General features: G+C 39.0%; 1 protein-coding gene across 1 annotated transcript in view; it reads left to right on the top strand.

Moving 5' to 3' along the window:
• Nucleotides 1–8,578: 8,578 nt before the first annotated feature.
• Nucleotides 8,579–17,966, top strand: part of LOC132815300 (polyamine-modulated factor 1-binding protein 1-like) — a 318,458-nt gene continuing 309,070 nt past the window's right edge. Inside the window, exon 1 of the mRNA XM_060824144.1 lies at nt 8,579–8,629. Coding sequence (XP_060680127.1) covers nt 8,600–8,629 — 30 coding nt within the window. The 5' untranslated portion in view covers nt 8,579–8,599. The remainder of the gene's footprint in view (nt 8,630–17,966) is intronic.

The raw sequence follows: 17,966 nt of genomic DNA on the forward strand, positions 1-17,966 counted from the left end.
GAGGAGTCAAAAGGTGAGTTCCTTGCTGCAAGATTCCGAGTCTATGTCCTGTTTTTATAGCTACAGCACTTATGTGATGAATCCAGTTCAGTTTCTTGTCAGTGATTACCCCCAAAATGTTGATAGTGGGAAATTCAGTGATGATAATGCCATTGAATACTAAGGGGCGATGGTTAAATTCTGTCTTGTTGAAGGTGGTCATTACTTGGCACTTGTATGATGTGAATGTTACTTACCACTTGTCAGCTCAAACCTGGATATTGTCCAGGTCTTACTGCAAATGGGCAAGGACTGCTTCAGTATCTTAGGAGTCATGAGTGTCATAAAACCCAGACTAATATCAAGCAAAATACCAGTGTTATTTCATTAGCTTTAATTCTAATGAAGTAGGTGGGATTTTACTAAATGGGTGAATTCTCCAAGGTGTAAGGAGTATATTTGTGTAATCATAATATGACTTTCCTGTTAACTCTCTGTCAATGAAGAGAATTAAAGCAAAGGATATCACATTGTACATATTGTAGCACACACATTTTTGAGGGTGTAATATGTATACATTTACAGGCTTCTCTGGTCACCTAAGAGTAATTTAAGACAAAATTAGGAATTGCTGGTAAAGCTCAGAAGGGTCAATCAACCATATTGCAGTATTCTCACTGAGCAAACAGAAATTGCTGGAAAAATTCAGCAGATCTGGCAGCATCCATGGAAAGAAATTTAGAGTTAGCGTTTCAGGTCAAATGACCCTTCTGAGTTTTTTCATTGAGCAATATCTGTTTGCTCAGTGAGAATACTGTAATCTGATTGGCTACTAAGCCTGCTTGATGTTCATTACTGGAGGTTCACTTAACATAGTACCAGATTCAAACTGTCTGGAAAGGAGAAATCTGTATCTTAGAGATTGCTAGCTCTTCGTGGGCATTTTCTTTTCCAGCAACCTGTAGAATGTACGTCTTTCCAGTTCTCACCTTCTCAAGGAGTGAATAGCTGAGGAGTTGCTTCTCTACTTATAGGCTGATTCACTCCAATGCTTGAAACATTAAAGGAAAACAGCACGTGATTGGAGATGCAGTGAGGTGTTAAGAAAGATCAATGGTGGCAGGAAGATTACTGTTAGAAGAGCTAGAGCCACATTTGGCTGGGAATGTGCCTTTTGCTAGGGATCGTGTCTATTGGTGGGGTTATGAGCTGACATTTTGCAGGGGCCATGCCTTTTATCATGGCAGTGGTCTGCGCCTTTCTCTGGAAGCTATTTCTTCACAGCGTGGCTGTTGGCTGGATGCTTGTCTTTTTCCAGGAGCAAGGCCATCTGCTGGATCTGAGGATGGGGGTGTGAAATTTCTGCTGCCAGCATGTGAAAGAGGCGATCAAAGGAGAGAGGACTGTTTTATACCTATCAATGAAAAATACTTAGCTAACAGGGACCTAGGAAAACTTGAAATCGCTAAGGTAATGAGTTCCTTGCAAATGAACATAGAATCCCTAGTTGATGGCTGCCTAAGTCAGGAATTACTATACAGGGAAAAACAAAATGTAAAGGTTACGAATGTAATGAATTTGTGTGCAAATCATTAAGTTTAAAGTTGAGTTTTCAGTTAAAAGCACTGAGTTATTTATATGTGACTTAACACCTTAGCTGTGACATCTTCAGTATGTGGAAGCTATGTTAAGGTGATGATTTTTTGGTGTAGAATATTTGTGACAACTGTTTGAGGAAGAAATTGTTTAACTTATACCGATGTTTTGTGCAAAGTATTGTCAAATGGTTAGCACTGCTGCCTCACAGCGCCAGAGACCTGGATTCAATTCCCGCCTCAGGCAACTGTCTGTGTGGAGTTTGCACCTTCTCCCTGTGTCTGCGTGGGTTTCCTCTGGGTGCTCTGGTTTCCTCCCACAGTCCAAAAATGTGCAGGTTGGGTGAATTGGCCATGCTAAATTGTCCATAGTGTCAGGTGTAGGGGAATGGGTCTGAGTGGGTGCGTGTCGGTGTGGACGTGTTGGGCTAAAGGGCCTGTTTCCACACTATAAGTAATCTAATCTAACTATAAGTTTAGGAAATCAATATTATGTTGTTGCTTTAAGTTTAATGAGACTTGTTACATATTGTGGATGTTGATGAATTCTTCTAATTCTATGGATGTGAGAGACCAAAAGCCTCACAGATAATATTGCTATGTTACTGCATCACCTAATAAATGAGTTAGTGACAGTGAAAAAAGAGAGCCCGAAAATCAGAAAGTAACTCTGAAGAAAATCTCAAGAAGAGCCCTTGGGAAAGAAAAAATATTTTGTGATTTGATGGAGTGCCTGTCAAGTGGGCTGCTTTGTCTTGTATAGCATTAAGCTTGTTGAATGTTATCATCTAAGTGAGGAAAAATTCAATCATATTCCTGAAGTGTATTTTGTAGATAATGGTGTGGCTTTGGGAAGTCAAGAGATAAGTGTTTGCTGTAAAAACCAGAAGTGTTTGCTTCTGGACTGCGCTCATAGCCATGGTGTTCCACTAAAGTTTTTTGTCTTTAGTGACCACTATGCTACAGTACATAGAAGAAGGGATTCAGCAAAGGTAATGCTTTTGTATGTAAAAAAGAGGTGATTTTATGATTCAAATGCTGTCTGTCACTCAACAGCCCAAGTTTGAATGTTGTCCAGATCTTGCAGCATTTGGTGGCAGGTTGCTGGATTAAGTGATGAGTTGCAAACGAATTGAATGCCTTTAATTGTCAGTGAACATCTTCACTTTTGACTGTATGATGGAAGAAGCTTATTGAATCATCAGTTGAAGACATTTTGCCTGAGTAACTTCTGCTGCAGTGTCTTAGAGCTGAGATATAGCCATTCAGTATGTTGTCATTGTAATTTATGAAATTTTTTATGATCAATTCTACTCATATCTGTTCTTTTAATTTGTTCAAAATGAATTCAAATCTTAATATTGCCATGCAGTTGTTTTAGTCCAGTCAGTTGTTGCTTAAAATATTATGCTTATCTGTGATTTAATTATAATTTATTGTAACTTTGAAACACAACTTCATTATATCTTTTTCATACAATCATAATGCATTAAGGTGTATGTTACTAATTAAAGGTTCAAAAGAAGAAAGGCACCATTATTGACCTAAAAGATCAAATAAAACAACTTCAACAGCAGTATAATGAAACAGTGGAAGAAAATGGACGCTTACGAGCACGACTTGAAGCTTGGATGATCACTGCACAAAGTGAACAAGATATCCTTTCAAATGAGGTGACTCCTTGAATTTTCATTGAATATTCAGACAAATGTATCTGAAATGTATACATTTTTGAAATTAGCAGGATATGGAGAGAATAGTTAAGAGAGCATATAGGATCTTGGGCTACGTCATGTGCTGTAAGGCAACAGCCATCAGGACCTTCTGGCTGAAAAGAAAATGGGTAGACTGGGATTGTTTTGTTTTTAGAGCAGATGAGACTGAAGGAAGACTTGAATCAGATGTATACAATTATGAGAGGTATAGACAGAGTAGACAAGAAGGAGCTTTTTCCGCTGACAGAGGAATCAATGACTGGGGGCCTAGCTTTAAGGTAAGAGGCAGAATGTTTAGAACAGATGTGAAGAAATTAATTTTCACCTAGAGGATGATAGCAATCTTGAACTTACTACCTGTAAGGGTGGTAAAGGCAGAAACACTAATAACATTAAAGAAGTACTGGTACTTATCATGTCAAGGATAGAAGACTATGGGCCAAACGTTGGAAAATGGGATTAGAATAGGTGATTGTTATTTACTGGAGCTGAAAATGTGTTGCTGGAAAAGCGCAGCAGGTCAGGCAGCATTCAGGAATCCTGAAGAAGGGCTTATGCCCGAAACGTCAAATCTCCTATTCCTTGGATGCTGCCCGACCTGCTGCGCTTTTCCAGCAACACATTTTCAGCTCTGATCTCCAGCATCTGTGATCCTCACTTTCTCCTCACTATTTACTGGAGTAAAGGTTGCGATTGTAATGAATGTGTGTAAATAATTAAATTTAAAGCTGAGTTGCAGTTAAAAGCACTGAGTTTTTTATATGTGATGCAACATGTTAGCTGTGATATCTTCAGTCTGTGAGACTGAAGATGTCACAGCTAACGTGTTGCATCAAAGATAAAAAAGCTGCGTTAAGGTAATGGCTCTACTCAAGAGAAAATCTCTGTAGAACCCTTGCAGGAGCCAACACACCAAAGGGAGGGCGGCACGGTGGCACAGTGGTTAGCACTGCTGCCTCACAGCGCCTGAGACCCGGGTTCATTTCCCGACTCAGGCGACTGACTGTGTGGAGTTTGCACGTTCTCCCCGTGTCTGCGTGGGTTTCCTCCGGGTGCTCCGGTTTCCTCCCACAGTCCAAAGATGTGCGGGTCAGGTGAATTGGCCATGCTAAATTGCCCGTAGTGTTAGGTAAGGGGTAAATGTAAGGGTATGGGTGGGTTTCGCTTCGGCGGGTCGGTGTGGACTTATTGGGCCGAAGGGCCTGTTTCCACACTGTAAGTCTAATCTAATCTAATCCCTATTATGCAATTCTTACTCATTGTTGGACAAAGGCATTTTGTTGGACAAGATTGCATAAACCAACCCCTCCTTCAGGTCCATCTTATGACACAGCTAGAAGACACAGAAATACAGAATACAAAAGAACGAGAATTATGCTGAATCAATGTAAAGGCTGCAGCGAGAAAAATTGTGTTCATGTCAGCTCACCAGACATAAGGAACGATGTGAGATCTTTGAGAAGGTGCACAATAGTTCAAGGGATGATGATTTCAGCTACACAGATAGGTTGGAGATGTTAAGGTTGTTCTCCATGGAGTAAAGGAGGTCTGATAGAAATATGCAAGATTATAACAGATTTAGAAAACATAGAAAGGTTGTTCCCATTGTTTGATAGTTTAAGGATTAAGAGACAAAGATTTGAGATTTTCAGTGAGAGATGTGTGGAAGAACTTTTTTATGTGGTACTACATGATAATGAATTTAAAGTCACTGACTTTCAGTGTTTTGGAAATAGATATGATCAATATTTTCAGAAAGAAATTGGACAGATTCTGAGGAAATACACTTGCAGTGCAGTGGGATTAGGGTGTGGTAACGGACCTGACTAGATTGCTTCTCAATGAGCCAGCATGAGCTCCGTGGACCAAATTGCTTGCTTCTGTGCTGTTCTGATTCTGAAAACATGTTTATCTTCACCTACAGGTCTTTTGCAAGGAAGATATAATCCACAAACTAAGAATGAAGCAATTAGCTCAAGATGAAAAATGTAAAATAGTGGAGGAACAGGCAAGTTTTTAAAGTTTTGTTTGATGCCAATGCAACATTTCATGCAAAAAAACCACGAGTTATTTTATTCTTAAGATTCATATCTAATATCCAGTAGACTTTTATTAAGATTGAAAAATCTTCGATTTCATAGATTTGAAATTTTGTAGATATTCCAAACAAATGTCATCTTGTGGTTTTGTGTAGTATCAATTTGTACTTTAATATTTTCCCTCAACCAGAATCCTACATTTATTCCAAATATCAATGGAGTAAAGCTTTATAGCAATTTTATACCTATTGACACTAACTCCAAGCTGTCACTTTATGGTTTGTCATTCTCTTAAACTATCAGATACCTCCCGTAATGTGATGGTTCAGTTATTTTCTCCAAAATCTTCATCAGGATTCTCGATTGGAAAAGCAGATAGAGAAGTCAGATTTCAATGAATCACACAAAGGAACTAGCAAACAGAAATCCAGATTAGAGACAGAGAATTTTCAAATTTATTATGGACTGAATACAAAAGGGCAAGGGAATAAGTATTAAAGAATGATGAAATATGACAAGAGAGATGAAAACTTTAATACCAGGAATATGATTAAACTAGAACTAGCATTGATTAAAAAAACAAGAGGAATGTAAGGACTATAGTCAAGGTGAAAAATAGTAGCAGTAAAATAAAAGAATGATGGGATGATGGTGTGGTCATATTGGCATTGAATTGTTCATAAACCAATGTTCCAGGGATACTGACTCAAATCTCAGCATGGCAGCCAGTAGAATTTTATTATAACAATGAATAAATATGGAATTGAAATGTAGATACCAGTAATGGTGACCATCAAACTGTCGTTGATTGTCATAAAAACCCAGTTCGATCATTATTGTCCTTTAGGAAAGGAAATCTGCCAACCCTGTCCAGTTTGTACCACATGTGCCTTCAGAATCTCCAGAATCTAGAGTATTGTGATTGACTCTTAACTGCTGTCTAAAATAAACGAGCAAGTCTCTGGGTTCAAAGAGCAATCAAGAATGTGCAACAAATGTTGGCCTTGTCAGTGATGGCACATCCCATGAAAAAATGAAAGATGAGAACTTCAAAAAAAGTGTTTAGATAATATAGAAAGGAAATAATATCATTTTTTGTAAGGATATTAAAAATTTAATAATTGGATCATATTTTCACTTCTCCATTTCCAAAGGCAGGACTTAAAAACCAATCCAATTATTTTATTGCATTTCTTCAACCAGAAAGTTATAGGACAGACATCAGGCAATTCATAAACCCAGAAGCAGTTTAGGGCTCCTGAAGCTAGCTTCAGGCAAGTTACATGTACGTCTAAAATCACCTTCTAGTCTTCATGATAAATAATTTGATAAGGAATGAGGATGTTAACTTTTCAAAATAAAATGTGTTCATTCAAGTTTTTAAGTAAGATGGCAAACAAAACATGATTAAAATCCTAATGTTTTGAAGTTACTTACTCCAAGGACCAAAAATAGTAAGCAATTTCATAGCCTATGTTGGTGATCAATGAACTCTTCAAATCCACTGTTCTAGGAGATCACCGGTCTTATACTTTCAGGATGATTGTCTCCTCATGGCCCTCTTTCCCTCTGGGAACAAGGAATAGATACAAAACAGAAAACAAGTAGAAATTATATTGAAGTGACTGAAATAAATCAGTTCACAAATTAAACCAAATTAAAAAGGTTCCTGAAAGTTTATTCTTTCCCATCCTTAGTATGTTTATATTTTGTCCCCATTTTTAACTTCATAAACTGTCAAAGTTCTTAATTTCTCAGCAATCCTACACTGGTTCTAATTCAGTGGTAGTAGGGTGCAACAGAGTTATTTGAATGCTGGAAGTCTTTAGTGATCCCAGAAGTATAAATTTCTTAAACCACAGGTTGTTTTTAATGAAAGAGAAATTTGGTCTATGCATGAGCTGGTCAATCGACCAATAATACAGGAGGCTTACAGCCAAGGAAGATGAAATTAAAGTATAAGTTAAGAAAGCATAGTGTGACAATTAAAAAATATTGGCAAATCGAATCAAGCAAAACCAAAGAAGTTTTATAAATTATAAAAGAACAAAGGATAATGCAGTATGATGTAGTGCTAATAAGAGATTATAAGATTATTGTTTGTGCAGCAGCAAAGTGGGGGTGTGGTTCTTCAATTTATAAGACTGGATTTTACGAGAAGTTGTGGTCTTTATCTCCCCAGAAAAGTACTCGTTGGAGAGGGGTGGTGTGTGCTGTGGGAATCTGTATTTCTGTAACCATTTAACACTTTGAGAAGCTTTAATTGGCTTGAGGAGGTCACTGGTTGACCACTGATGAGATTGCATTCGGATTTGAGGAGCCAGCTGCAAGGTAGTTACTGGCTTTGAGGTATCGCTGAGGTCATTGTGAATGTTTGTGGGATGGGGCTGGAAGACGGTAAGGTAAAGACAACAGTTTGGGAATTGCACATAGCCTTTGTCTCCCCTCAATGCAAGTATTTTATGTGACAGTGGGATGAGGCCCTTACTGGCCATCGATGCCACTTACAGAACCTCAGTTGGCTCATAGATAGATAGCATACCCAACAGCTCTTACTTCTCATGTTAATTATGGAGGATATAGACCTGGTAAGAAAACAAGCACGGTGGCAACTCACCTCAATCGGGAACCTGCTTATTTACTAATTAAGTGCTGCACCTTCGTGCTGACTTTTAGGGATTCAATTAGAAGATCACCGAACCCCCTCTACAGTATATGTAATTCTCTTTATTTACATAACAATTTGCTTATTTATTCTTCCTGCCAAAGTGGACAACATCATATCTTCCCACAGTATATTTTATCTGTCACTTATTCAATAGAAATGCATCTGTTTGCAGACTGCTGATATCTGTCCCACAGCTTATTTTCCTGCCTACCTTTGCATTGCCAGCAATTTTTTTTTCTGAACATATTTCATTTTTATTACTATAAAGCAACATAAAATTACATTGAACATGGAGCACAGAAACTGGCTATTTAACTCCACCAAGCAATATAGGTGTTTACACTCCACTTAAGCCGATTTTATTGGATCATTAATTAGTTTCACTGATCCAAGCCAAATTAGAATCTTTCTGATATATGTTCCTGAGCAAACATGATTGTGCAACACAACAGTTGTAATTAAACAATTTTTTAAAAATTATTTTAGTTTGAGCATCAAGAGAAGCAGATGGAGCAACAACATCAGAAATACATAGCTTCTGTTAACATAGTTGAAAAGCAACAGCAAATGATCCATTCTCTAGAAAAGGATCTTCAAACTGCCATGATTGCAGAAAAGGAAATGGCTGCTCAGGTAAAACAAGAATATTAGTATTCTTCACAAGACTTCTAACTGCCTTATGAAAATGCTCTTACTTAAAACTGAGGGTATTACTGTTCTAAACTGGATATGTTCAGTGCTTTGCCACTTAGTGTAACTACTGTGAATCATATAACGTCACCTCTGAAGCATCAAAAACTTCTTCCAAAATTGGATTTATACGCTGAATATAAAATATGGGCCATCAGAGTTTGATGTCTGTGGTTGTCATTTTGAAATGTGAGAAATAATAGATGCTGGTAATTTAAATAAAATCTTTGTGATACATTTTATTGAATAAATTAATTGTAAATATTATAACTGAATGATTTTTGAGGCGTGCATCCAAAGTTTGAACTTTGAATGCTGTTCCCCTCTCGTATTTGGGTGTCGTATTTCTTCACAGGCATCTTTTGATCTCATGTTTACGTGGGATCGGAGCAAATCCCCTCTAATAAACAGCATTCTTTGCGCAGACCACCTGGATGTCTATACCACACATTATTGATCCACATCTTCATTCCATCCTCATTCACTGGACAGTGCACAAAGTCCCCTGCAGCAAAATCCTTTTTGCAGCATTGCTCTATGTTTGAAAAATTATCATAGACTTAAATTTTATTTTGTCGGGCATGCAGTTTAGAACTACTGTGAACCTTGTCCTGTGATATTCACAGGGATCATTTCCATGCCTTTCCATTGCAAGTTCAGTCACTGGGTATATTGAAATTCATGGGCGTTTCATCCACATTGTCGAAGTGACACAGCAGACACTTCTTATTTTGAGACCACCTGATAAGAAATTTCTGGAAATTGGCAACTTTTGGCATTGAGAGTTTCTGTTATTTTCTCTGTAATCTTGTTAATCTGCTGGACAATTAAAATATTTTGTTCCATAGTGGTATTAGGCAAGAACTGTCAAAAGCTGATTGGGTGCAGATGTTCACAGGTAAAGGGGTGACTGAAAAATGATTCACCTTTGTAAATGAGATAACAAGAGTCCAAAGACAGTAAATTCCAATTGGGGTGAAAGGAAAGGCTTGTAGGTGCAGAGAATGCTGGATGACTAAAGAAATTGGGAGTTTGGTTAAGAAAAAGAAGGAAGCACATGTCAGGTATAGGCAGGAAAGATTGAATGAATTCTTAGAAGAGTATAAAGGTAGCAGGAGTATACTTAAGCTGGAAATCAGGAGGACAAAAAGGGGGCATGAGACAGCTTTGGCAAATAGAGTTAAGGAGAATCCAGAGGGTTTTTACAAATACATTAAGGACAAAAGGGTAACTAAGGAGCGAATAAGGTCCCTCAAAAATCAGCCAGGCAGCCTTTGTGTGGTACCGCAGGATATGGGGGAAATACTAACTGAGTATTTTGCATCAGTGTTTACTGTGGAGAAGGACTTGGAAGATATGGAATGTGGGGAAATAGATGGTGACATCTTGAAAAGTGTCCATATTACTGAAAAGGAAGTGCTGGATGTCTTGAAACACATCAATTTGAATAAATCCTCAGGACTTGATCAGGTGTGCATGGAACTCTGTGGGAAGCTAGGGAAGTGATTGCGGGGCCTCTTGCTGAGACATTTGTATCATCGATAGTTACAGGTGAGGTGCCATAGGACTGGAGGTTGGCTAATGTTGTGCCACTGTTTAAAAAAGGTGGTAAGGACAAACCAGGGAACTATAGACCAGTGAGCCTGATATCAGTGGTGGGCAAGTTGTTCGAGAGAATCCTGAAGGGCACGATTTACACGTAGTTGGAAAGGCCAGGACTGATTGGGGATAGTCAGCATGGGTTTGTGCATGGGAAATCATGTCTCACGAACTTGATTGAGATTTTTTGAAAAAGTAACAAAGTAAATTGATGAGGGAAAGCAGTGGATGTCATCTATATGGACTTCAGTAAGGTGTTTGACAAGGTTCCCACGGGAGACTGGTTAGCAAGGATGGAATACAGGGAGAACTAGCCATTTTGATACAGAACTGGCTCAAAGGTAGAAGACAGAGCGTGGTGGTGGAGGGTTGTTTTTCAGACTGGAAGCCTGTGACCAAAGGAGTGCCACATGGATCGGTGCTGGATCCACGACTTTCCATCATTTATATAAATGATTTGAATGTGATCATAAGAGGTATAGTTAGTAAGTTTGCAGATGACACCAAAATTGTAGGTGTAGTGGACAGCGAAGAAGGTTACCACAGTTTACAACAGGATCTTGATCAGATAGGCCCAGCAGGCTGAGGAGTGGCAGATGGAGTTTAATTTAGATAAATATAAGGTGCTGCATTTTGGAAAAGCAAATTTTAGCAGGACTTATACAATTAATGGCAAGATCCTTGGGAGTGTTGCTGAACAAAGAGGCCTTGGAGTGCAGGTTCATAGTTCCATGAAAATAGAGTCACAGGTAAATAGGATAGTGAAGAAGGCGCTTGGTATGCTTTCCTTTATTGGTCAGAGTATTGAGTGTAGGAGTTGGAAGGTCATGTTGCGGCTGTACAGTACACTGCTTAGACCAATTTTGGAATATTGCGTGCGATTCTGGTCTCCGATGTGAAACTTGAAAGGGTTCAGAAAAGAATTACAAGGATGTTGCCAGGGTTGGAGGATTTGAGCTATAGGGAGATGTTGAATAGGCTGGGGCTGTTTTGCCTGGAGCATCAGAGGCTGAGGGCTGACCTTATAGAGGTCTATAAAATCATGAGAGGCATGGATCGGTTAAATTTACAAAGTATTTTCCCTGGGGTGGGGGAGTCCAGAACTAGAGGGCACAGGTTTAGGGTGAGAGGGGAAAGATATAAAAGGGACCTAAGGGCCAACCTTTTCATGCAGAGGGTGGTACATGTATGGAATGAGTGCCAGAGGAAGTATTGGCGATAGGTACAACGCAACATTTTAAAGGCACCTGGGTGGGTATATAAATAAGAAGGGTTGAAAGGTATATGGGCCATGTTCTGGCAAATGAGATGAGGTTAGGTTGGACACCTGACACAGACAGAGTTGTCTACAAATTGGAGTAGATGAGAAATTAATAATGATATGTACACAACAAATAAAAACCAACAGAAAGGAAAATGGCACCATGGGGCAGAGAGAGGAGTACAGAAATGGGAGAAATGAAGTGCTTATGCCCAAAATGTCGATTGTCCTGTTCCTCGGATACTGCCTGACCTGCTGTACTTTTCCAGCACCATAGTCTCGACTCTGATCTCCAGCATCTGCAGTCCTCAGTTTCTCCTACCACCACTTTAAAGTTCTCCTCCAAAGCGTTCACCATCCTGACTTGGAAATCTACCGCTGTTCCTTCATTATTGCTGGGTCAAACTCCTGGAATTCCCTCCCTAATGGCATTGTGGGTCAGCCTGCAGCAGATGGACTGCAGTGGTTCAAGAAGGCAGCTCACCACCACCTTCAAAAGGATAACTAGGGTTTGGGTAATAAATGCTGGCCAGCCAGCAATGCCCACATCCGACAAAAAAAAGAATAAAAAAATAAATAAAATTCGGTGATAGACTATTTTGTTTTCAATTTAATAGATATTAATAGACAGTTATTTAAAGTTATTTCTGCTCTGCTGGATAATATTTCTCAGCCTGGCTTATTCAAAATGGACAATTTGTCTCAGACCTTTTGAAAGGCTATGTACCATTTGTTTAACATTTTACATTATCAGTCCACTGTCTTCCTTTGTAGCAAATATGGCAGTGCCTGCTGTGCCAGGCTGGGGCTGCTGAGTCCCACCAGATGATGCTAAACACAGAATTCACCACTATGACATATATCATTGTTTTACAAAATGAAAAGCTGCCACTGGATATAAAATCTACGAATGATATGTAAAGTAAAAGAACTGCTCCATTAAAAAATAATATTTCTATCTGAGAAATTTAAATTTAACAACCATTATGAAATTTATTTTGTAATTCTTCTCCTCACTTTCCCTCACTATTTAATAAATTTTTAACTAACCTTATATAGTTAATGTACCTGTACGTCACAATTGTTTTCCCATCTTTCATAAGTGAAGCATATCAGATATAAGTATGTGATAGAAGTCTGGTAAAACAGAGCTAAAGATGATTCTCTTTGCTTTGTGCATACTACAGATTTGCTCTGATACTATGGCGAAGAAAAAGGATGTTGTGGGACTGTGAGATTATGCTTAAGTTTTGTATGTGAAGTGGAATGAAGTGTAGAAATGTACAAACAGCCCTTTGATTTTATTGAGGTCGCAAGTTGCCATCTTTTCTTCCTGATGCAGCGAGCTTGAAAAGTATTTATTGGTAATTTTCAGTGCTGTTTCCATAGAGTAGAATGGGTGCTGCACAGAGGCAGCCATTCCAATGTTATGTATGTGCTGACCTGCATGTGCAACTTACTTAGTTCAGCAGAAGGTGGTTCAACTCCCTTCCATCTACAATAAGGTTCATTCAGTCACTTTTTTTTATTTTGGTACAATAGGCAATCCATTTCCATGTGGGATGGGAAAAAACAGTAGATGCACGAAATCCAAAATAAAGACAATATCCAATGTCACAAATAAAGACAAAATCCGAAATAAAGACAAAAGCAGCAGGCAGAGACTTTGAGGAGTGTTTTGGGTGGGGTAATTTTCTCCTATGAGACAAAGGAGACCACAGAGGAGGTCCTCCTCCCTTGCCTGGCAGCAACCTGTGCTTCCCAACTGACATGTGCCTACCCTGCTGCGAGTGTAACACATGTGGCTGCAGTGTGAAAACCTTAGTGGCCAATAATCCACCAGTTAAGGCTCTCATGGCTCCTTCCATCCCAAATTAATTTGGGATAAGGGTGCATGTGTTGCTAGCACGCATGGAGTCTGGTGAACTTTTCTTGCCTCCTGTCTTTAATCCATCCCAAATATCCATCTTTGCCCAATATCCCTTAGCTTATCAAAAATCTCTCTTTGTCAATTTTGAAATATACAACTGGTCTAACAGTTGCCAAATTTATGTAAAGAGCTCCAAACTTTAACTGTTCTGCATATCTAGAAGTGTTTCCTGAATTCATTCTTGAAAGGTCTGGTGATAATTTTTGACAATTCCACTTAGTCCTCAACTCCCCAACCAACAGAATTAGTTCCCCCTTGTCCACCCTATCTGTTTGTCTTAATATCATGAAAACATGGATCAAACCATTCCTTAACCTTATAAGTTCCATCACCTGTAGTTTGTGTACTTTACCTTAAGTCTTTCACCCTTCACTCTCAGTATCACTTTGGTAAATCAATGTTACACTTCCCCTGAACCCGATTATATCCTTCATCTGGTGTGGGACCAAGCTTGCTACAGCACACAAAATCTGATCTAGCTAGAGTTTTGTGTAATTGAAGCATGATTTCTTCCTCCTTGTACTATTGCATGCTTGATCTAAGAGGATAGCATTCCATTATCCTTTTCCATCATTTTCTGCAACATGTTTTGTGATCAATATACCTGAATTCCCACATTTATTTGACCATCCACTGCTTCTAATTTTTCGATTTACAAAGTGCCTTGTTTTATTCTTTTTAGATTCGAGTGGATGATTTCTCATTTTCTACCTAGGAATGCACTTCCCACAGTTTTGTTCATTACCTGAAATATCAAAATTTCTTTGTAATGCCACTCTTCCATCCATACTTCCAGTCTCAACAAAGTTTATATCATCAGTAAATCTGGATATGTAGTTTCTGTCCCATTAACTGATGAAGGCAGATACTTTGCAGGTATTATGGGAAGCCTTCTGTACATGAGAATTGGCAGAATTGTTAGTGAACAAAGAGGTCAATTCTCGTATAGGGGCTTGAACACTTGGGAACAAGAACTGCAGTCTGCCTGGCCTTTGGTGTAAGTAAATCATTTTGTCCACTATCTGCATCTTCCTTCATCAGCCTCATACTCAGTTGTTTTGAACTTCGAGGTTGCCTGAGTGGCTGTTAGGCTCCAGCAGTCAGCTTTAACAATCTATTGCCCCAATTGTTTGCCAATGTCAGCTAGGAGGAACTGTCTTTGCAGCTGCTGTTCTTTGAAATGTTGGCAAGATGCACTCTGCTTTTCTTACCAGACCATAAAACATTTCCAGGACAATTGACGTTGTCAGAGAATATTTTCAATGTTGTGCAGATTGTCTTTGTTGAAGACTTTATTGTGATATGTTTCTGCCATCTTCTGTTCATAATGTCTCAAAGATTAATTTTGCTGCAAGTGTAACAGCAATCACATTTGTCTTCTGTGTAGAATCTGCTCTATTTTAATTTATGAATTTTATTCTTCCTATGTGCTATATTTTGTTCTCCGGTTTTACTATTTATGGTCGAAAAGTGTGGTGTTGCAAAAGCACAGCAGGTCAGGCAGCATCTGAGAAGCTGGAGAATCGACGTTTCGAGCAAAAGCCCTTCATCAGCCCTTCCTAATGAAGGGCTTTTGCCTGAAACGTCGATTCTCCTGCTCCTCAGATGCTGCCTGACCTGCTGTGCTTTTCCAGCATCACACTTCTGGACTACAATCTCCAGCATCTGCAGTCCTCACTTTTGCCTTACGATTTAGTGTGCCTATTTACTCATTGTAAGTAAAAAACACTGGACAAGAATGTTTAAGTACTTACTGTCTCAATGTTTATGAACCAAAGCAGATATTCTAACCCCCAAAAAAACTTCTTTCCCCTCTGTTTCATTTATGCTTCACTTTATTCATGACTAGTCTCCTCATTTTTACTGAAAAGTAGTCAAAACGAATCTAAATACGTAAGAGCTGAAACAAGCTATGTGCCAGTAGAATAGTCTGAAGAATGTTATATATTTTTCAAACTTTGGTTTGTTTAATTAATGATATTGCCAGAATTTGTAGTAGTAAGTAAGAAGTGTCAGCATTCATGAAATTACTTCTCCAAAATTGACAGCATCTTCTGAAGTCCACACAAGAGCAATTAAATATGGAAATCCCAAAATTGCTGTTCGTGACTCTAGAACATAGAGCATAGAGCATAGAACAATACAGCAGAGAACAGGGCCTTCGGCCCATGATGTTGTGCCGAACATTTGTCCTAGCTTAAGCACCTATCCATGTACCTATCCAATTGCCGCTTAAAGGTCACCAATGATTCTGACTATGCCAGTCCCACAGGCAGCACCTGTACAGCCTCTCCCTGTAGCTCAAATCCTCCAACCCTGGCAACATCCTTGTAAATCTTTTCTGAACCTTTGCAAGTTTCACAGCATCTTTCCGATAGGAAGGAGACCAGAATTGCACGCAATATTCCAACAGTGGCCTAACCAATGTCCTGTGCATCCGCAACATGACCTCCCAACTCCTGTACTCAATACTCTGACCAATAAAGGAAAGCATACTAAACCCCTTCTTCACTATCCTATCTATCTGCGACTCCACTTTCAAGGAGCTATGAACCTGCACTCCAAGGTCACTTTGTTTAGCAACACTCCCTAGGATCTTACCATTAAATGTATAAGTCCTGCTAAGATTTGCTTTCCCAAAATGCAGTACCTCGCATTTATCTGAATTAAACTCCATCTGCCACTTCTCAGCCCATTGGCCCATCTGGTCCAGATCCTGTTGTAATCTGAGGTAACCTTCTTCACTGTCCACTACACCTCCAATTTTGGTATCATCTGCAAACTTACTAACTGTACCTCTTCTGCACGCATCCAAATCATTTATGTAAATGACAAAAAGTAGCAGACCCAGCACCGATCCTTGTGGCACTCCACTGGTCACTCCAATCTGAAAAACAACCCTCCACCACCACCCTCTGTCTTCTACCTTTGAGCCAGTTCTGTATCCAAATGGCTAGTTCTCCCTGTATTCCATGAGATCTAACCTTGCTAATCAGTCTCCCATGGGGAACCTTGTCGAACACCTTACTGAAGTCCATATAGATCACATCTACTGCTCTGCCCTCATCAATCCTCTTTGTTACTTCTTCAAAAAACTCAATCAAGTTTGTGAGACATGATTTCCCACGCACAAAACTATGTTGACTATCCCTAATTATTCCTTTCCTTTCCAAATACATGTACATCCTGTCCCTCAGGATTCCCTCCAACAACTTGCCCACCACCGAAGTCAGGCTTACCGGTCTATAGTTCCCTGGCTTGTCTTTACCACCCTCCTTAAACAGTGGCACCACGTTTGTCAACCTCCAGTCTTCTGGCACCTCACCTGTGACTATTGATGATACAAATATCTCAGCAAGCGGCCTAGCAATCACTTCTTTGGCTTCCCACAGAGTTCTCGGGTACATCTAATCAGGTCCTGGGGATTTATCCACCTTTACCCATTTCAAAGTTGTTGTCTCCTGTAGTTATGGCTAACTCTTTGAAGGAATTTGAATATCCAATGTTACAAAAAATTAAAGTTTAAGACTTACTGTAACATACAAATTAAGGGCAACATTTACAAAATAACTATTTTTGTAGGCAACCTACAGTCTAAACTAAAGAAAAAAATCTCTATTTAATATTTAAAATTACTAAAAATCTCTCTCCACTGTTAGTTGTGATTTATTCTCTTCCTTAAATAGCCACATTATTCTCTTTGAATAAGTTGAAAGTGATTCTTAGCTCTTGAGGGCTTGCTTCCCTTGACTTGTTTCCCCATACAGATAATACCAAGCTCTGTGTGGAGTTTGATTAGAATTATCTTGAAAATTCCGATCCCTGGCAAACATTAAGGATATTTTCCAGTCTTGTTAAACTCTCTCAAATTCCATCTCTATAATCCAAACACGGCCACCAGTCAGCATTCCTACACGGTGAACCCATGTGACTTAGAGCCTCTAACTTTCTTCTTTCTCTTTGTCAGATTCTGATAGACTGATTTTCTTTTTGAGGCTCAGTCAGATGTTAAGAAAACACCCAGTAAGTCAATTCTTCACACTGGCTTCCAATAGACTCTTCACTTTGTAAAGCCTACCTCCAAGGCATTATGAATCACATTGGCATTGTAACCAAATAGAAATGCTAGACATTATCGTTTAAGCTTCCACCTTTGTTCTATCTTGAAATTAAATAGAATATTTAAAGTTTACCTGTTTACAAAATCTGACATTCCAAATATCTTACTGGGATTTTGGAGACTAGCAGTGTGTTCACCATTCAATAGCGATGGTTTGTCCATTACTTTTAGGCATTCAAACAACCTGATCCCTTTCAATATCTAGCACCCAAGTCACCCAGGCTTGCTGTCAGTATTCAGAACACATTACATAAGCCCCTTCATTCCTCCCTTTAACCCTAAAATTAAAGACACAGTTTTAAACCATAACAATGTTCCAATTATTTATCTTCCTTCCTGTAAGGTAACAGTGAAGGATCATTAGTACTTT

Source organism: Hemiscyllium ocellatum, chromosome 4 (genome assembly GCF_020745735.1).
Source record: "Hemiscyllium ocellatum isolate sHemOce1 chromosome 4, sHemOce1.pat.X.cur, whole genome shotgun sequence".
NCBI lineage: Eukaryota > Metazoa > Chordata > Chondrichthyes > Orectolobiformes > Hemiscylliidae > Hemiscyllium > Hemiscyllium ocellatum.